Source organism: Balaenoptera acutorostrata, chromosome X (genome assembly GCF_949987535.1).
Source record: "Balaenoptera acutorostrata chromosome X, mBalAcu1.1, whole genome shotgun sequence".
Taxonomy (NCBI): Eukaryota; Metazoa; Chordata; class Mammalia; order Artiodactyla; family Balaenopteridae; genus Balaenoptera; species Balaenoptera acutorostrata.
The window spans coordinates 48,928,364-48,949,543 of NC_080085.1; the positions used below are offsets into that span (position 1 = coordinate 48,928,364).

At 38.8% G+C, this 21,180-nt stretch overlaps 1 protein-coding gene across 16 annotated transcripts in view; it reads left to right on the forward strand.

Annotated features, from left to right (window-relative positions):
• The window catches only part of HUWE1 (HECT, UBA and WWE domain containing E3 ubiquitin protein ligase 1), a 142,397-nt gene that overhangs the window by 41,969 nt on the left and 79,248 nt on the right, over window positions 1–21,180 (forward strand). For 15 of the 16 annotated variants that reach the window (XM_057537611.1, XM_057537615.1, XM_057537609.1 and 12 more), the window contains 13 exons: window positions 3,579–3,641; window positions 5,488–5,565; window positions 6,449–6,496; window positions 6,578–6,646; window positions 7,103–7,202; window positions 8,478–8,599; window positions 8,895–9,045; window positions 9,184–9,311; window positions 9,869–10,009; window positions 10,224–10,329; window positions 11,908–12,033; window positions 12,558–12,659; window positions 13,119–13,199. In XM_057537611.1, the coding sequence (XP_057393594.1) occupies window positions 3,579–3,641; window positions 5,488–5,565; window positions 6,449–6,496; window positions 6,578–6,646; window positions 7,103–7,202; window positions 8,478–8,599; window positions 8,895–9,045; window positions 9,184–9,311; window positions 9,869–10,009; window positions 10,224–10,329; window positions 11,908–12,033; window positions 12,558–12,659; window positions 13,119–13,199 (1,315 nt within the window). The remainder of the gene's footprint in view (window positions 1–3,578; window positions 3,642–5,487; window positions 5,566–6,448; window positions 6,497–6,577; window positions 6,647–7,102; window positions 7,203–8,477; window positions 8,600–8,894; window positions 9,046–9,183; window positions 9,312–9,868; window positions 10,010–10,223; window positions 10,330–11,907; window positions 12,034–12,557; window positions 12,660–13,118; window positions 13,200–21,180) is intronic. The other variant, XM_057537606.1, reaches the window with a different exon arrangement.

Sequence of the window (21,180 nt, forward strand, 5' to 3'; positions counted from 1 at the left end):
TATTATGAAAGGATGTTGAATTTTGTCATTGCTTTTTCTGCAACTTTTGAGATGATCATGTGATTTTTGTCTTTCATTCTCTTAATATGGTATCACACTTACTGATTTGCATGTGTTGAAACATCTTTGCATCCCAGGGATAAATCCCACTTAAATCGTGGTGTATGTTCCTTTTAATATGCTGTTGAACTTGGTTTGCTGGTAGTTTGCTGAGGACCTTTGCAAGTTTGTTCATCAGGGATACTGGCCTGTAGTTTTCTGTTCTTGTAGTGTCCTTATCTGGCTTTGGTATCGGTAATTTTGGCCAAACAATGGTAATTTTTCAAGCAATGAGTTTGGAAGTGTTCCCACCTCTTCAATTTTTTGGTAAAAGTTTGAGAAGGATTGGTTATTCTTTAAATGTTTGGTGAAATTCACCAAGGAAACCATTTGGTCCTGGAATTTTCTTTTTGGGGTATTTTTTGATTACTGATTCAATCTGCTTACTCATTATTGGTCTATTCATATTTTCTATTTCTCCATGATTTTGTTTTGTTAGATTATATATTTCTAGGAATGTATCCAATTCTTCTAGGTTATCCAATTTGTTGACAGTTTGTTCATAGTAGTGTCTTAATGATCCTTTGTATCTGTGGTATCAGTTGTAATGTCTCTTCTTTTGTTTCTCATTTTATTTATTTGAGTCTTCAGCCTTTTTTTCTCAGTGTAGCTAAAGTTTTGTCTATTTTGTTGAGTAGTTTTTTTAAAAAGAGCTCTTATTTTCATTAATCTTTTCTGTGTTTTTTCTAGTCTCTCATTTATTTCTGCTCTGATCTTTGTTATTTCCTTTCTTCTGCTAACTTTAGGCTTAGTTTATTCTTTTTCAAGTTTCAAGTTGAGGTATAAAATTAGGTTTATTTGAGATCTTGTTTCTTAATGTAGGCATTTATTCCTATAAACTTCCCTCTTAGAACTGCTTTTGGTGCATCTCATTCGTTTTCATGTGTTTTGTTTTCATTTTCATTTGTCTCAAGATGTTTCTAATTTCCCTTTTGATTTCTTTTGACCCATTGGTTGTTCAGTAGTGTATTGTTTAATTTCCACATCTTTGTGAATTTTTCCAGTTTTCTTCCTGTTACTGATTTCCAGTTTCATACTATTGGGGTCCAGAAAGATACTTGGTATGATTTCTATCTTAAATTTGCTAAGACTTGTCTTGTGACCTATCATATAATCTATGTAGGAGAATGTTCCATGTGGGTTTGAGAAGAGTGTGTATTCTGCTGTTAAATAAAATGTTATACATATGCCTACTAGGTCCATTGGTCTAAAGTATAGTTCAAATCCAATGTTTCCTTCTTGATTTTTCTCTCAGTACAATCCATTGTTGAAAGTGAGATGTTGACATCTCCTACTATTATTGTATTGTTCTCTGTTTCTCCCTTCATATCTATTAGTATTTGCTTAATACATTTAGATGCTCCAACATTTTGTCCATATAACTTACAATTGTTATATCCTCTTTGAATTGACCCCTTTATCATTCTATAATGACCTTAATTGTCTCCCATTACAAGTTATGAGTTAAAGCCTGTTTTGTCTGATATAAGTAGCTATCCCTGCTCTTTGGTTTCCACTTGTGTAAAATATCTTTTTCCATCCCTTTACTTTGAGCCTATGTGTGTCCTTAAAGCTGAGGTGAGTCTTGTAGGTAGCATATAGTTGGGTCTTGTTTTTTTTTCCATCCAGCTACTCTATGCCTTTTGATTGGAAAATCAGTCCATCTACATTTGGAGTAATTATTGATAGGCAGGGACTTAGTAATGCCATCTTACTAGTTCTTTTTTTGTTGTTTTTGTTGTTTTTCTTTTAGAAAAAGATACAATCGTTTTATTTTAACACTGATAACAACTTAACTTTGCATCTGAAAAACTTTACCCTTTTATTCCCCTTCCATTTTATGTTTTTGATGTCACAGTTTACCTCTTTTTATATTGTGTATTCATTAACAAATTATTTTAGCTCTTATTTTTTTTTAAACTTTTGTCCTTTAACCTTTATCATCCATGGATGATTGTTTAAGACAGTGTTCTCCTCGGGCTCTCAAACAGCTGCTGAGAGTGGCTACAGCTGGTTCACAGGCCACTGCAGGGTCCACAGCTGGGACTGAGGCCTGTATGCCTCCTCCCAGGTCCCTTTGCATATGAGGCTGGTTTCCACAGCTCCCATAAAGGCACTTTTCTCCACGAATGGATGCCAAATTATTGCAGGAGTGGGGGGTGCAGTGAGAGACATCTTATTCGGCCATCTTGCTGGCATCACTCCTTATGTTGCTATAATGGACATTTTGGATATTATATGTGGCAACTCTGGAAACCAGATTCTCGCCCCTCCCCAGGGTTTGTTGTTATGATTTGTCGTTGTTTGTTTAGACTTTTCTGAACTGACTTCGTAATTCTTTGTTTTGTGTGGTCATTGAAGTCTATTCTATTAGCTTAGTGGTCAGCTAGTGATTTGCTTTAAACTCCTGGAACCGAAATATCTCTGTCTTTGCCGGTGGGGTCTGTGTGTATGTTGGTATCTTCAGTGTGAATACTCACTGTCTTCGGTACTCAGCCAGGAAGTTTACAACTCTCACTTAGCCTTCACTTCTGGCTTGCATAGAGCCTGATGTCAGCCAGAGATGTGGGAACTTAGTGCTTTTTCAGGTCTTTTCTGAGAATGTGCCCAACCTTGGGCATACATGTGGTCTTCTAGATTCCCAGGAGTGTGTGGAAAGGGCTTTTCAAAGCCCTTATTCCCCAAAGCATTGCACGCCCCAGCCTTTCTTCCCAAGCTTTTCAGTTTGTCTGTTATTTACCCCAATTGTATGCCTGTTCCAGGGGACTAATGCACTTACTCTTGAATGTTTTCAACAAGTGCCCACCCCCACCCCTGGGAGAGTTCAGAATTAGGCAAAAATGATGGATATCTCAAACGCTGTTGAAAATACAGGTTAGTTTTTAAGCAAGATTGTATGGCTGGGGTTTTGGATTTGGAAGTCAATAATAGTGTACAGTTGAGCCATTCTCCCCTATTACTGTAGGGGCTAGTACTTGTTGATGAGTTTTTTAGACTTTGTGGTGGCAGAGTACAGTAGTAGTAAGCAATGCAGAATCGTCTACTTTGCACTTTGGCTCATGTCAAAAAGTAAGGAACTGGAGAGCATGTGATTCCACCCTATGTGAGAGGTGAGCAGGCTGAGCCTGGAAAGCACAGTACAGTACTGAAGGAAGACCCAATGGATCAAGACTGACCTTTCAGCAAGCCTGACTGCAGGCATATAAAATACATTTGCTTGCAGGAACTGTTTATATTCTTCTCAGTAGCATCCTCACAGAATAATGAAATTGATCTCATTGGAGAAATCACCTTTAGGCAGACCATCTTGCCTTGAGTCTTACTGAAGTTCTTGCTTCTCTTTGCTCCCTCTTTTTGTTTGACTTTAACATTGGATGTCTTCTCAACACTGTGTTCCAGGCAGCCACATACTCATAAATATTTTATACACAAAGCTACCTTAGGCACTGTTTTAACACTGTCTTTTCTCTTTTTCCAAGAGCTGGGGTGGAAAGGAGAATGGCTTTGGACTTGCAGAATGTTGCAGAGACTTGCATATGATGGTAAGTAACTCTTTGGGATATGGGTGTCTTTTGACAGAGCTGTGCGTGATCTCTTTTTGAGCCTTACTTTACAATGAATATATGGTATTTAAAGTTGCCACTTCACCTCAGGACTTTTGAGGAACCTGAGATCAATTGAGATATAGCATACCTTTTCTAGAAATGCTTGGGCTCTCAATGTACTGGTGGTAAATGAAGAATCTCAGAAACAAAGTATATGATCATACCCATCTCTTGAGTAAGAAACTGCGTTTGGTGAGTCAATTTGAAAGTGATGAAAAATCCCAGAAAGTACACTTCCTTGCACTTTTTCACTGGAACTATCAGAACTCTGGGCAGTCTGGCATGATTTAAGAATGGCTGCTTGGAGAACAGTTCTGCCATTTTGGTTATTGAGAACTTGTAGTGTTCTGTGTGCTTTCCATGTTTACCCCTCGTGCCTGTCCTGCTCATACCTTTAACCCATGTTTAGACTATGAACTCAGGCCATCCTCCCCTCTGCTTTGATACGTTGCTATAGAACCACAAAGCACAACTGGATTATTATGATACAATTCCGTGCCAAGAAGCAGCTGTATTTTCCAACAGATGTACTGCTGCTTTTGTCAATTTGTCATGTATAGGACAAATGGCTGCAGTGAAATTTAGTGTATTTATCTTAACAAGCCTTTTTACCCCTAGGAGAATGGTTCTTTTTCTGGTCACAGAAAACTACAAATAGAACAAATTACTTTCCCACCTTAGCTGGTATATACTTTCTTTAGTGTGCATTATATGAGTGGATATTGAGTAATATGAGAGGTGAATGTTGTCTGTTTTAATAATCAAAGCTATATAAATCTTAAAGGGTATTCAGTTTGGAATTCTAATTCTGAGAAAATTATTTTTCATCTTAAAGTTTAGTTGATTAATTCTGAGACTCCTTATGTATATCAAGCTTGTTCTTGGCCACTTGAGCAAAACAGTATGATATACTCTACTAGGCTTGCATGATGTCTGTTACCCATCTTGATCTCAGCCTATATTAAGAAATCATGCATTCTTTTATTTATTGGTATTTGGCATGTCATAGGACTTTGAAAACTTTGTGTACTTTGAAAGGAAGTAATACATATACATGTTAAAAAATTCTAAGAGTATAAAGGGGTATACAATAATTCTCCATCCCCAGAGACAACCACTGCTACCGGTTTCTTTCAAAGATACACTTTAATGGGCGTGCTCTTGCAGTCTTACTTTGTTTTTCATGTTGCTTTTCTAGAGTTAAATAGGAATTGTTGTCAGGGTCTGGTTTATATTGACTTGGTATCTACCTGTGCAGAAAAGCAGTTGGATATCATGAGAAATGATGTAGGATGGTATGGAAAGGAGTATTTAAAGAATTATGAAGGTAGGCCCATGAGGCATAGTTTGAATAAAATATTTCAAAAGGCGATTATATTCACTGAGATTTCCATAAGAGTGTTCTTTTCCATTCTCGAACTGGTACCTAGACCCTTGTATTTGTCCTTCATCCTTGGATTCTTATTAATTATTGGGGGCAGACTTGCCTCTCTTTTTCCTCTTGAGAATAGCTGCAGTCAAAATTGATCTCTTGAAAGAAAGAGCAACTGATAACTTGAGTTATCAGTAAGGAATATGAAAGCTTTTGGAGCTCTGGGCTCCACCCTCCTGATTCTGTGTTGTTACAAGACATCTGAGCTCTGCTAAAACAAGGAGTGAAGGCACTGTAGCTGCTGAGGACACTGCTCATTCTGCTGTCACACTGAGTTGGACAAGTGGCTAAGTCCAAGGGAAGATTTAAGAGAAGATGGTATCTCATTCTTTTCCTGTGTTTTATACACAGAAATACCCACCCAGTGCAACTACACTACACTTTGAATTCTATGCAGACCCTGGGGCCGAGGTCAAAGTCGAGAGAAGGGTGAGTCTCATTCACACTTGTTCTAATAAAGTCAGTAATCCGTAGCTGGGGTCAACTTTTCTAGGACTCCTCAGTAAAAAGAGGGAATGATGTTGAGCTACGTTGCTGCCCTTCCAAGCTAAATATATCCAGCAGCTTCTCAGGAATAAGTGTTCATTGTTTGCCCAGCTCTGATAGGTTTGAATCTTACTTATGTTGGAACTGCCAAAAGACAGGACTCTGTTTATGTGGCACTGTTAGGACTGGTGTATTTTTCTCAGTCTCAGTTGAGAATTCCACCGTTTAGTATAATAGTCTAGGTAGTGATCGGCTGAACTTTCTCTACTTAAGCCAGCCTGCAAGAAGTCTTATGTATTGCTTACAAGGTCCTGCTTCAATTATCTGGACATTGCATATTCTTTGAGGAGATACCAAAATTCACTTTGGCTTAGAAGTGGCCTAGTGAACAAGATCTTTTTTTTTTTCCTTTCTACTTACAATATATAATAATAATAAATAATCTTTCTAGATTATTGGTGCCTTGAGAACAGCTCTAATGCATATTTAGAAAGAAACCATTTTCATGGATTCACTCTGCTGTGAATACAGAGGCTGTAGGTATTAAGTCAATACAGGTTAAAAAGGGATAAGGAAGAACATGAAATGTATCTGGCTATGTGCATTATATATTTAATCTACTGGTTTCAAAGAAGTTTTGCTGAAAATATATAAAATGAACATTTGGGGGGATTCTAAAGAATATTTTGATTTTTGAGAGCATTCAGTTGAGGCTTCAACCTAGGGGGTGACAGCTTGTTTTTCAGATAGCTCTTGCAGTCCTATGGCAGGGGGAAGCTAAGGTATACAGTGACTCCTAACAACTCTCCTATCTTTTTAATTTCAGACATCTAGTAACACACTACATTATATTCACATAGAGCAACTTGACAAGGTAAGAGGAATCTTTGACTCTGGGTTAGTTCTTAACATTTGGTTCACTTTTTGTTCCTAACAGTTTTTTTTTCTAATGTAGATTTCAGAAAGCCCTTCTGAAATCATGGAATCTCTTACCAAAATGTACAGCATTCCTAAGGATAAGCAGGTATGATATGTCTTAAAAATATCTAAAGGGTGTGGTTGTTATCCATATAGATCAGTGATATGTGCTGGGGCTGGGATATAGCATAGCAGAAAGAATGGAGTCAGACAGTGGGCAAATTAGCCTCCGTGGGCCTTAGTTTCCTCATCTTTTATGAGGCCAACACTTACTGACTTCCTAGGTCCTGGTGAGACTTTGAGGAAAACAGAAGCAGCCTTATTCACCATGAATATCTAATAAGTGGTGGTAGCTCAACACTTTGGATACCAAAGAAGAAAACGTTTAGTTGTGTTATTTTTTTCCGCTCATTGTAATGGTGATCAAATATTTGATTTGATTAATAACAATCAGAACTCTTGCCAAATGTCAAGTAGCCCAATGAGTAAGATTTAGCCCTCCCTCAGAAAGTATAGTCACCTTTTCCATTGGTTTCCTAATTTAGGTCTTATGTCTCTACAGATGCTGTTATTTACACACATACGGCTGGCCCATGGCTTTTCTAATCACAGGAAGCGATTGCAAGCTGTTCAGGCCAGGCTGCATGCAATATCTATATTAGGTAAGAGAATAACACCCTATAATTAACAGGCCCTGGTTAGGCAGTTTAGACTTGATTTCCTTTGAACTTCATCTGTCTTTGTTGCTGTGGGGCTTATTGTAGTTACCTAGGTGGCAAGTTAAATTGTAAAATTGCCAGCATTCCTAGTGTTCACTGTATTCATCATCCTTGGGCTCCTTAATGTTGGGTCAGAAAGAGGATATGATTGACGTATATCACATAGGTTTAGTCTTTATTTGGGCGGGGGTTTTTTGTTTTGTTTTTTTTTTATGAGTGTTCAGATAGTCGTCTTCCTCTGGGCACTATTTTTCCTCTTGCCATTTCATCTTCCTCTTCTTTGGGAGTATAATTTTGAAATTCATTAAATAGTCAGTACTGTGCATTTTACTTTTAACTGTAGGGTGGTATAGTGGAAAGCACACTGGTTTTGAAATCAGTCCTGGGCTTTCGCCCTGACTTCAGTTTATTAGGCACCTGTTTATCCTTTTGGCCTCAGTTTCCTCATTTAATAAGTATTTTATAAGCTGATCTGAGGATTAAATGAAAACGTGTAAAGTACCTAGCACAGGCCAGGCACATAGAAGGTATAAAATGGTAGCTCCTGTTAATATTACCATCCTTCATTATGTAATTACTTGTTTTTCTACTCTTTAAAACTATGAGTTCCTTGAAATGAAATTCCTACTATTCTATTTATATTCATACCTAGCATAACATACCTAGCATAACTTCTGGTATGTTAGTGGGTACCCAGGAAATGTTTGTTGAAAACTGAATGTGCTCAAATCCCATTAGTTTGCACTTCAGGAGACTGTGTTCAGTATTACCTCTGTGTGGGATTTATTGGAAGTGGATTACATGCATTCTCTCAAGTTTTACTACAGTGTCATACAAGTTTCTGATTTAGTCTGCAATAGTCCATAAATTCTGTTCTTTACAGTTTGTATAAGTGTTTCCAGTGTAAAACAGAAACACATGAAGAGACTAAAATGGAAGTCCAGGGTGTAATAGCGTTATCAAGTAGTGATGTTATAGAATATTAATTCTTCATTCTCTTTTGATTCCTGAAAATCTTTGCCCAAGACAATATCATTAATAGGAGAATCTGTCAGTTTGGTGGGTATTTAGAGCTTATCACTATATTTGATCCAATCCCCTAGAATTCAGTGATTCTGCCCTCCAGTACTGGTGGGAAGGGAGTCCTTCCCCAGAACCAGTAGGTGCCAAAAGGTTTGTCATTGGGCAGTGGCTTGACCACTGCCTTCTTGCCTAAAGTGTTTATTTCTCCTTTTGCAGTGTATTCCAATGCCTTGCAGGAGTCTGCAAACAGTATCTTGTATAATGGGTTGATAGAAGAGTTGGTAGATGTCCTTCAGATAACAGATAAGCAGCTTATGGTGAGTATTTATTAATATTTTCCTGTGTATATCAGGCTCGTATGTATTTATCTGATTTTTGGTTTTCCCCAGAGGTTAAAATGAACCCCAAGAGGAATGCTTAGCCCTTTCCTCTTTGGATATTTCGCTGCAAATTTAACAAACGCAGGATTTTCAATGTTATTCTCAACAGACCTCCATCTACTCCAAGCATTTACCAGTAGAATGACTTAAATTTTAGAGTGGGTATTAGCAAGTTGGTTCAGTCATCTACTTCTTATTTAACACACCCCATGTTTACTTTCTGTTTTCAAAGGAGATTAAAGCTGCTTCTTTACGAACATTAACATCAATTGTCCACTTGGAGAGAACTCCCAAACTCAGCAGTATTATTGACTGTACTGGAACTGCCTCCTACCATGGATTTTTGCCTGTACTTGTGCGGAACTGTATCCAGGCCATGATTGGTAAGTTTTGGTGGTTATTGTCCTAGCCACCAAGAGGAACCCTACCCTTTGCTTTGTCTGCCTTTGTTTAACATCCTGCCAACTTAACACCAAATTCTGAGCTTGCTCTTTCTCTCCCTCTCTCCACTTCCCTTGTAGATCCTTCCATGGATCCGTACCCTCACCAGTTTGCCACTGCTCTCTTCTCTTTTTTATATCATCTGGCCAGCTACGATGCTGGTGGCGAAGCCTTGGTCTCCTGTGGAATGATGGAAGCCTTATTGAAGGTGCTCTACTTGTTTTAAAAAATACATTTGTGGGGAAATCAACTAAGAGGTTACAGAGTTGTGAATGGTTTACAGTGAGAACAGTTAGCATAAGAAAGCTTACCCAGAAAATGTTATACTTAATTTCTCAAGTTTGGCCTTCTAGTTATCTCATTAACAACTTTTAAGAGCAGCTATTTCCATTATTAAGAATTGCTCATAGTCCAGCATGATGTGATAGGAGGCCCTGGGTACTAATTAAGATATTGCCACATCTTATCATGACCTTAGGCATGATAGGCTTTGCCATGTGCTGGGCACTGGGCACCAGCTCTTTTCTCCCTGAATATTTTATTTAATCCTGAAAGGTAATTTATGTCCCTATTACCTCAGGAGGTTGAGTCTCAGAAGTGATAGAGCTATCATTTGGCAAGCACCAAAAATCAAACATATATTTTTTTCCTCCTATACCATACTGCCTCCCTGAAACCCTAGACTGCATGTTTCCAGAAGAGCACATTATTTACAGCTTTGTGTCTTTTCATTTGATTGGTTTTACCTTTTTCTCTCCCTAATAGGTCATAAAGTTTCTTGGTGATGAACAGGACCAGATAACATTTGTCACCAGAGCTGTCAGAGTGGTTGACCTCATCACCAATCTGGACATGGCAGCTTTTCAATCCCATAGTGGACTTTCTATCTTCATTTATCGACTTGAGGTATACAAGGAGCACTTTGGAGCACTTTGCATATACTTGTATGTAGTGAGAGCTGAGCCTAGGAACTATCCTTGTAACCCTAAAGAGCCATTTTATCCCTCTTTTGTTTTTAGAAACCAGTTCTGTAATCTGCCTGTGATATTCTTTTGTTATAATTGTTTTTAATCTCTGTTATTTATGTAGGATTATCTTACTGTTTTCCCCTTGATCGTAGCATGAAGTAGATTTGTGCCGAAAAGAATGTCCTTTTGTGATCAAGCCAAAGATCCAGAGACCCAGTACTACACAAGAAGGAGAAGAAATGGAAACTGATATGGATGGTAATTAACAGTTACTATAAGTATTGGTTCATTATCTTCTTTTTTCCCAATAAAGTGTAAGCTCCGTGAGATCAGGATACTGTTTTGTTCACTGCTGTAATCTCCAGTAGTGCCTGATATGTATATCGTAAGTGTTTAAATATGTGTTAGGGAAAGATAAGGAGAATGTAGACACTAAAATGGGACCCTGTGAGACTACCTGGCCATTTTGAGAAGGAAAGGGAGAGGTGAAAAAGTTGTTGGGTAGGGAATAAGTTTTAAATCATAAAATCTGAAAGATAGAAGACCAGGTATTCTTAATCTTGGGGTGCATCAGGTGAGTCCATTTTTAAAACTTCCCCCAGTTCATAGCTCTTAATAGTACCAAAAATAAAAAAACTTCCACAAAACAGCTTTCTTAGAATTTAATCTTATCTTGACCCAGGATGTCATTACATATATCTGTTATCATGCTAATAATAAAGGTATTAGAATTTTTATAATGCTTTCATTCTTTACACTAAATATCCCTAAGTTTTCATTCCTTTTTTTCCCGAACACAATTAACTATGTGCATTGCTGCCCCTAGAAGCCCCTTTACCCAATTTCTATCTCTAGTCTACAGTGGGCGACTTGGCATTTGAGGTAATGGGTGTGGTCATGTGGTCTTGAGTGTTGATTAAAATGTGACATATCCTAAATGTGGTGGTGTAGAAGACAATTTAAAGACTCACTGTTCACTATAAATCAGTGTTTGTCAAACTTTAGTAAGCATAAGAATAAATTAAAGTGCTTGCTAAAATAAAGATTTAGTGCAATGCTTGATTTAGTAAGTAAGACCAGGAAATCTACATTTTTAAAAACTAATCCTGGTGATTATGATATACTCGTAGAGAAAATTGTATATTCACTGAAAAGCAGATTACAAAACCATGAGTTTGTGTTTCCTGTGTATAAGTAGGCACATGTATGTATGTTTGTATATGTATAAAAAAGATTAGAAGAAAAATCCACAGTTGGTTGAATCCACAGATGTGGAACCTCGGATATGTAGGGTTGACTGTAAAGTTATATGCAGATTTTTGACTATATGGAGGGTTGGGGCCCCAACGTTTGTGTTGTTCAAAGGCCAACTGTATTTTCATTTTGGGTTTCAATATTCTAATCCTCCATTTTGATATCATTCATCTCACCTTACGGAAAAAAATTGTTCTCAAATAACCTTCTCTTTGATGGTGCCTTTTATTCTAACTAATTTCTTTTTTTTTTTTAATTAATTAATTAATTAATTTTTTAATTTATGGCTGTGTTGGGTCTTCGTTTCTGTGCTAGGGCTCTCTCTAGTTGCGGCAAGTGGGGGCCACTCTTCATCACGGTGCACGGGCCTCTCACTATCGCAGCCTCTCTTGTTGCGGAGCACAGGCTCCAGACGCGCAGGCTCAGTAATTGTGGCTCACAGGCCCAGTTGCTCCGCGGCATGTGGGATCTTCCCGGACCAGGGCTCGAACCCGTGTCCCCTGCATTGGCAGGCAGACTCTCAACCACTGCGCCATCAGGGAAGCCCTCTAACTAATTTCTTTATCATAACTTTTACTTTAGTTGCAGATGTGACTATGGAAAGTAGTCCCGGCTCATCCATCTCTGTGGAGCACCGTCTGGATGTTGAATTAAGGGCATCAAGTTCCAGCAGCACTAGCATCTCCTCTGGCCCTGGCCCTCGTCCTGGTATGTAGACATAGAGAGACACAGCCGATAACAGTGATTGAATTACTAAACTAGTGAAGCAAGGTGCTTTGGGGGAGCTTAAGCAGTACATTTGGAGGTTTGCTTCTTATGACTGTGACTGTTACTTTGCCATTCTGGTATTCATTTTCTCGTATTAACATTTATTTCATAGCATTTTATAGTTTTCCAACTATTCACACATTGATTATTTTATCAAAACATCCATGTTTGAGGGCAGATAATATTCAAAATAGTAACTGAGGATCAGAGTTAATCTTTTTACTTTGTAATTTTTCTTTTTTACTTTAGACTTTTAATTTTAGTATAGGTTTTGTGTAGTCCTTGGTGATTTATTTTTTCCAGTTTTAAAGCTTAGGTAAATGTTCTTCCCAACATCCAGAGATTTCACTTCGCATGTCTGCTAGTGTTGCTATAGTGCATGTGGATCTCCTAAAAATTTGTTTTATGTACCTGCTCATTGTACATAATGGTGAACCAGTATAATCCTCTTTCTCCCTTGCCAGGAGTCCAGTGTATTCCACAACGAGCCGCACTTCTGAAATCCATGTTGAATTTCCTCAAGAAGGCCATTCAAGACCCTGCTTTCTCGGATGGCATACGGCATGGTATTTGATTCTAGATACTTTCTGGAGGGGTGTTTGACTCTCTCAAAAATTGGTCCTTTTCATACTTTTTAGGAAAAGGCCATGCCATTTTGAATAGCTTTTAGTCCTTTAGTGTCACTTTTCCTAGACCTAAGGATTGTTCATTCAACTATTTTAATAATGATTCACCTATTTTTTTTCCTTTTTCAGCTTTTGAATCTGTGTTCACTTCCAGTCTGCTACCCCACTCTGTCTCTCAGTGTCTGTATTCTTTTATTCTTTGACCTACTGTTAAAAGGTTATTGCATGGACAAGGAATAAATAATAGAATTTTAGGAGGAGACAAGTGGAGGCCATTAAATTGGAATCAACATAGACCTTGCCACCGTGCGGTATATGTAATATATTGATCCATCATCCCCACCCATCAAACTACTACTGGACTGATCATATTCTTCTTGATGTTTGCTTTTCTCTTAGTGATGGATGGTTCTCTGCCTACCTCCCTGAAACACATCATCAGCAATGCAGAATATTATGGCCCATCACTTTTTCTCCTAGGTAAGTGGAGTTGAATTTGTTCATACCAAGCTGGAATAACCTAGCAGTGTTCTCTGTGTGTTTTATATCCTTGTAGAATTTTACTATCCACATTTGTCCACTGTGTGATTATGTGTCTTTCTAGTTGGTGATGAAATAGAGAAAGGTCAGAGTCCAGTTTCAAATAAATATCCATTTGCAGTGTATTGTGTCAGGCAAATGTGATAACTACTACACTACAGAACTCTTTTTTGCAGTGTATTGTGAATCATTTGTAATCAATAGTATTATTGTACACTTGGATTTTTGTGCTATACTTACATTGCAGGTGTGATAGGAAACATGTCTTTATTCAGTGGTTAGTCCCTAACCTTGGTCTAAAAAGCCCAATCAGAATGGTTTCCATTCTCAGAATTGAATGTCAGACCTGTAAGCTGTAGTATAGAAAATTGTTTCTTACTGGAGAAAATTGTTTTGGAACTTGTGGGTACTTTGTAGTTACTTATAGAAAATGTCCTTGCATTTTGACATCACCACTACTTTGAGTATTGCTGTTGTTAAAACCTCATATTTATTAACTGGCATTTATTGAGTGCCATACATATTCAGGACAATACACAAGATATATATGCTTCTAGAATTCTCCTTAAAACTGTAAAGGAATTTAGTGGGAGGTGTAGAAATAGAGAAATCCTCCTTGTACCAGTAGCACACATATTTTAATACTTTGGGTGTCTGGAGGGAGAGGTTTTGGCTACTACAGACTCAGATGCTTAACTGCCTTGCTGAAGCAATTTAGGGTTTTTTTTGTATATTACCTTTGTATCCTGTGACTCTGCTAAATGCTTTTTATTTTATTTTATTTTTTGTTCCTGAACTCAGAGGGGAAAGCATTCAGTCAGTATTTCACCATTAAGTTTGAGGTTAGCCAAAAAAAAAAAAAAAAAAAGTTTGAGGCTAGCAGAAGATTTTGTGTTGAATGTTTTGTTCCTCTTGATCAGGTTGAGGAAGTGTTCCCTTGTGTTACAGCAACTCCATTTTGACATGGAGAGGCTCCCTCCCAAGGTTAGTTTCAGGTGGAAAAACTCCTGACAGTAGTCCTTTGGTATGATCAAAAAAGGATTTGTTACACAGTTGGAGAAGTCCCAGGTCAAGGGACAGGGAGGGATGGCTCTCTTTGGGAGAAAGCCCCCCCAGAACAGAGAAAAGCAAGTGCACAGGCCTTTATTTATAAAGGGGAAGTTTAAAAGGCAGCAAGAGGGTACATGTGCTTGTGGGTTGGGGTGGGGAGCAGGTGAGCCCTCTCAGGATGATGAAGGAAGCAGTAAATGAGACTTAGAGCATAAAAGCAAACGTCAGTGTAGGTCAAAATTCCTTCTTTAAAGTCTTGATTCATCCCTGGCATTTGAATTAGCATAACAACCTCCCAGGTTCCCTGTAAATAAACTTGTACTTGAAAGGGACCAGATTTGCAAAGCCAACCCAAAGTAATTAGTCCGGCAATTATTTTAGCTCCATAAATAATAGTGTAGAGCCTTTCACCCCAGGCAGAAGGAGATGGCCAGGAAAAGAAATTAATGGGGGTCTGAGAATCTCTTGGAGTATTTTAGTAATATAATTGGCTGTTTTGGTTTGTTATTTTATTTGTTGAACTATTCTGGATATGTTTCCTATATTATTAACCCACATGCAATAGGAGGTCCCCTTTAAGGCACAAGCTCCACTTCGAAATACCAGTAGGTAGTTTAATGTAATGTATTATCAATTGTCATAGCAAGTAGATTGCTTTGTCCCTCATTAAGGGCTTCTAAGACCTGAGTTGTTTGGTTTATGTGGTCGGCCAGGAGTTATGCCATTATCTGGGTAGCCTCTATGAGATGAATCTGTTACAGAATTGAAAACACCTAAACACCTTATGCCTATTACACCAAAGCTGGTGATGAGGCCCAGTATAATAGGTAAAAAGATGTCCCAGTGCTCCCTTTTGTAGCCAGTTGATAGGGGAGCCTAGGGGGAGGGCATGAAGGGGAAGTCAGTGAGGAAGCACCTGGTGAGGTTGTGGTGTCCTGTTGCAACAATTCCATGCTAAAACCCACCAAATAAAGATTCTGACTCCTCTCATATCCTACCTCTGTCTCTTCTACCCCACTTTTATACCCAGTTGTGTCCCCTTTAACTTCCTCAACTGCCTTTTCTTCTCTCTCACCTCCTGTCTTAGCCTTGCCACATTTTAATCTGTTCAAGTCTGCATATGCTCTGTTCCTAGCCTAGCTGACACTAGTACCAACATGGTTATTGTGGACTGCTTAACTGGAGAGGGTGACAGGTAGTCAGTATGAATATTGAAGACCTCCAGAGCAGCAAGAGTTATTTGTATAAGTGGTTGCCTCTCCTGGGGCACCTGGTAACATTGCTGGAGGTTTAGTGCTCAGGTGACATTCTCTGTTACTATTACAAAAAATATTGTCCATCAAGTTGAGGAAGAAGGAAATGTGGGGCAGTGATAGGGGAATAATGGAGAGTGAAGTATGAGACTGTCCGATGAGGGGAAATCAGCTCATGGGGCCATGGAGTTGTGATGAGTGGTATAGCAGCAGATATGGGAGCAGTTAACATTTGAGGGTGTCAACATCGAGGCTAGGACTATCAATTATGCTGAATGTCTAAGTTATCTAGGATGCTGGGTTGATGGGAGTCCTGGCCTAGCCCCAAAACTTTGATGGAAAGTTTTATACATTGGAGAAGTACTTAGAGATGTGACTGAATATCAGTATTCCTTTGTCCCCAGGAGTTATAACGTAATTTCTTACAGGAAAACTGTGGACTGATTGAATACCCCGAACAAGTGAAGTCACAGCATAGACAAGAAAGGGCCCAAGGACTTTGGCATTGAGCTGGAGTGGTAGATTCCAAGACCCAAGCCAGCCAAATGAGGCATTGCCAGGCCAACCAGAGTCTGGCATAATATTATGCTAGAATGTTGCATAATATTTTCAAACCTGTGGTCTCCGGGCCTTGGCATGCTAGAGGTGCCTATATATTATAGGGGCCACGGGCATTGTTATCCCAGATTATGTAGTGGTTTCTCAGTCAGTATCTCCGTAATAGCATGGATTCAGAGCTAGCATCCTATTTAAGAGTGTTGGTACTGGGAACTAATTTAAGATCTTCCTTTCCTCTTTGGAAGAACCATAAAGTTGTAGACGTGGGCCCAGCCAGGCACCAAGACCTCCATTTCCTGCAAAGAGGGATCTCCAGTTAGCGAACCTTTAAAACTATTGGGTTAGCCAAAAAGTTACTTCAGTTTTTAAGTAAAAATAAAAGACGCATTTTTCATTTTCACCAAGAACTTTTTTGAACAACGTATTCACCCTTTTGTTCCACTACCTTCTGCCATTTTTCAGGCAACTTCATAATTCCATCTTCCCAAAACATTTTATCTTTTTGAGCAAAGAACTGTTCCAGGTACCTTTTACAGTCTTCCAGAGAACCGAAATTTTCCATTAACAGAATTTTGTAAAGACCGAAATAAATCCGAAGGTGCAATATCTGGTGAATACAGCGGATGAATCAGAACCAGCCAAGCTGTAACAATTTTTGCCTGATCATCAAAGAAACATGCAGTCTTGCATTATCCTGATGGAAGATTATGCGTTTTCTGTTGACTAATTCCAGACGCTTTTCGTCGAGTGCTGCTTTCAGTTGGTGTAATTGAGAGCAGTACTTGTTGGAATCAATCGTTTCGTTTTCCGGAAGGAGCTCATAATAGAAGACTCCCTTCCAATCCCACCATATACACAACATCACCTTCTTTGGGTGAAGACCGGTCTTTGGTGTGGTTGGTGGTGGTTCATTTCGCTTACCCCACTATCTCTTCCGTTCCACATTATTGTACAATGTTCACTTTCATCGCCCGTCACAATTTGTTTAAAAACGGAACATTTTTGTTAGTTTAACTACAGAATCGCATGCAGAAATACAGTCAAGAATTGTTTTTTTCGCTTAACTTATGTGGAACCCAAACATCAAAGCGATTCACATAACCAAGCTGGTGCAAATGAATGTCAGTGCTTGATTTGGATATTTTGAGTGTGTTGGCTATCTCCTGTGTGGTATAACATTGATTGTTCTCAATTAATGTCTCGATTTGATCTCTATCAACTTCAACTGGTCTACCCGACCATGGAGCATTCTCCAGCGAGAAATCTCCAGCATGAAACTTTGCAAACTACTTTTGACACGTTCAATCAGTCATGGCACCTTCTCCATAAACTGCACAAATCTTTTTTTGCATTTCAGTTGCGTTTTTACCTTTCTTGAAATAATAAAGCATAATATGCCAAAAACATTGCTTTTTTTCCTCCCATCTTCAATATTAAAATGGCTACACAAAAATTCACCAATTTTGATAAGGTTTTTTTTTTAATGCATGCTGATAGGACAGCTGTCACAATACAGTCTAACAAAATTGTTTCGAATGAAGTTAAAGACAGCTAAGCTACTAGAGCCATCTTAACGGAAAAAAAACAATGAACTTTTTCGCCAACCCAATATATTGGGCAAGGTCTTTGGCAGAGACCTTTCTCATGGCATACAGAATAGTCTGTTTGGGAGTGTGAGGGCCCTCAATTTCCAGTGAATCCCAGTCTATTATCCACTCTCTTGTAAGTGCCAGTCTATAGATTGCACCATGATCAAAAAGGGAAGGGGTCTTTAAGTGACGGGGGATTTTCTTTGGGATCATAGATTCATATATGGGGAGTGTCCCCTCTTGTGGCCAGAAAAGGGAATGGAGAGGTCCTCATTGTGTTTCGTTAGGATGCCCTATGAGTTAAAAGGTTAAGAGTTCAGAATAAGAAAGTGGGCAAAAGAGAGACCCATTTAGGAGACCATCGTCCATTTTGTAAATTTAAGAGAGCGTCCTTGAGTAGGCCATTATGTTTCTCTGTTAGGCCTGCTATCTGCCGACATTAAGACAGATTGGAAGCTCAAGTGATGCCTTGTTTTTACAGCCCATGTCCAGACTGAATGAGCAGTAAAATATGTACCCTCATCAGAGGCAGTGTTACCAGGAAGCCCAAAGGGAACTAACGTTTTGTGAGGCCTATAATAATACTATTGTTAGCAGTAGCATGGCAGGAAGGATAAACCAAGAGCAGGCCTGTCTTAACAATCAATCTTTGTTGAGGGCATAGCAATTTGCACCAGCATATTGAGGCATTGGCTTAACAAAATGAATTTGCCAGTCAGAGAAGGGGTGTTCATTCCTTGGTATGGATTTCCATTGGCCATAATGCCAATGACAGGACAGGACACAAAGATCACATTGAGAGGCCATAGTTTGGGCTAAGGCCAGTGTCATGGGGATGCCATGGTATTTAGCCCGTATTTAAGGGTCTGGGGACTGCGGTGACTGGACATCTCATGGACCCACTGAACCAAGGACAGGGAGTAATATCTGAGCTTATTTAAAAAGTGTGAGCAAGTTAGTCAGCTGTGGCATTAAAATGAACTTCTTCTGTGGTGGCCTTAGCATGAGTTGAGACACGAAACTTTAATTGTAATATGCAAAGTCTGAGCAGCAATATATCCCCAATGTGGAAGGCCCCATAGGGCATGATCCTGAATGGGATAATTACTTTGAGCCCATTGACCAGAAATAAACAGTGAGGCCATTAGCTACCACCCAGGAATCTATAAACATATGGAAAATGGGCATACCTTTATTGAAGTGTGTTCTCCAGTGCCAAAATGACTACAGTCAGCTCTCAAGTTGAGCTGACTCTTAAGTCCCATCCTTTATCAAGAGTGACGCAGTCAAGGGGTGGAAAGCAGCAACTCTCCAGCAGGCTGTATCACGTATGATTGCCATGCATAATATAAATGAAATCCCCTTTTTACTGGATTTTCTACTCAACAAAGGTATGTCCCTCTGCTTTTATGTCCTATTCCAAGTACCCTAAACAGTCTTGAAAACCAAGGTCACTTGGTTAGGTAAATTATTTGCAGGACAAAAGCCTGAGGCTCTAAATTCTTGGTGCTTTTTTCATATTCTGAATCTTAATTTTCTTACTCCTTTTTTTTGTAATTGTTATCCTTATATTGTTTTATCGACATCTAAACTTTTAAAATTTCTTGTTCTATCCTCTGCCAAAATGGACAAAATAAGACCTTTAGCTTGCCTTTACTTCACTTCTTTTTCAGCATTCTCTTTGTTTTCTTTTTAGTAACCCTTGGCTTTCCCTCTCTTTGATGCATTTTTTAATTTTGTTGGAGTACATCTTTGGGTAATTTTTAGGGTGTTATATTTCCTTTTCTTTTAAGAAGTTTGTGGACATTTCTCCACTGTCTTATGTTACATATTGTAAATAACCATGTTGTTAAACTGGTTCTTGTTCCTTTGTAGGTAACTTCATTTTCTCTTTACCCTTGAAGTTCACAAACTTTACCAGGATGTATTTATTTATTTTATAAATTTACTTATTTTTTTGTTTTTTGTGGGTTTTTTGGCGGGGGGGTTTGGTTGTGTTGGGTCTTCATTGCTGTGTGCAGGCTTTCTCTAGTTGCAGCGAGCGGGGGCTACTCTTCGTTGTGATACGCAGGCTTCAGTCGTTGTGGTACGTGGGCTCAGTAGTTTTGGCACACGGGCTTAGTTGCTCCGCGGCATGTGGGGTCTTCCCGGGCCAGGGATCCAGCCCGTGTCCCCTGCATTGACAGGCGGATTCTAAACCACTGCACCACCAGGGAAGTCCCTACCCAAGGACTCTTAACATTGCTGACGGTATTTTTAAATTGCTGAAAGGGCTTTTTTTTTTTTAATTTATTTATTTATTTTATTTTTATGGCTGTGTTGGGTCTTCGTTTCTCTGCGAGGGCTTTCTCTAGTTGTGGCAAGCGAGGGCCACTCTTCATCGCGGTGCGCGGGCCTCTCTTGTTGCGGAGCACAGGCTCCAGACGCGCAGGCTCAGTAACTGTGGCTCACGGGCCCAGTTGCTCTGCAGCATGTGGGATCTTCCCAGACCAGGGCTCGAACCCGGGTCCCCTGCATTGGCAGGCAGATTCTCAACCACTGCACCACCAGGGAAGCCCGAAAGGGCTTTTTAGAAGACATTTTGTCCATTTTTTGTCCATTCTTAACTACTGCGCCACCAGGGAAGCCCTACCAGGATGTATTTAGTTCTGTTTCTTTTCAGTGTTCCCTCATAGCACTTGGTTAGGCCCTTTTAAAAATCTAAATATTTTTTCCTGCTTCAGGGAAATTCCTTTGGTTCCTTTTAACTTAATGTTCTCTCCTGGAAACCCTATTGTTTAGCTAATTAGACTACCATATTGATCTCATGTCACTTACTTTCTGAGAGAATTTCTTTATAATCTTTCAAGATGCCTATTGCATTATCAAATCTTTAATTCTTTACAAATGTTTTTGATCGCCAACTATTACCTTATTTTTAAGAGACCCTTTGTCTTAGATTATTGCTGTTTTATGGGTTTTGTGGTTTCTAGAATTTGATTTTAATCATAAATTTTTTAAGAGTTATTTCTTTTAGGAGTTAGTTGCTTGGTTCCATCTGGAACTAATTGGTTTTTGTGTGTTCATTCGAATTCTTAATCATCTATTAATTTTAAAAGAGGGCTTAAACTGTCCCCGTTGCACAGTAGCATTATGACATAGCATTATATTAAATAGTTAGACCTCCTTAAAATAACAGACTTGATGTCTTAGTAATCTCTAATAGAGCACTAATTTTAGTTTATGAATACTCAATTTTAATAGCGCCTTAGAATTTAGACATTTGTACGAATGGAAGTCTATTGAAGGGTCTATCATACACCAATAGAAACCCCAAAAAAAGGACTTAAATTTTCGATAAGTTTATAGCTCATCAGAAATACCAAAGGCCATTGACAACTGTTGGTCCCAGTAATTGTCATATATCTGCCATTTCAATAGCATTTGATGAGAGGTGCTCTGTTGACCATCATGAACTGAAAATCCTCTGGT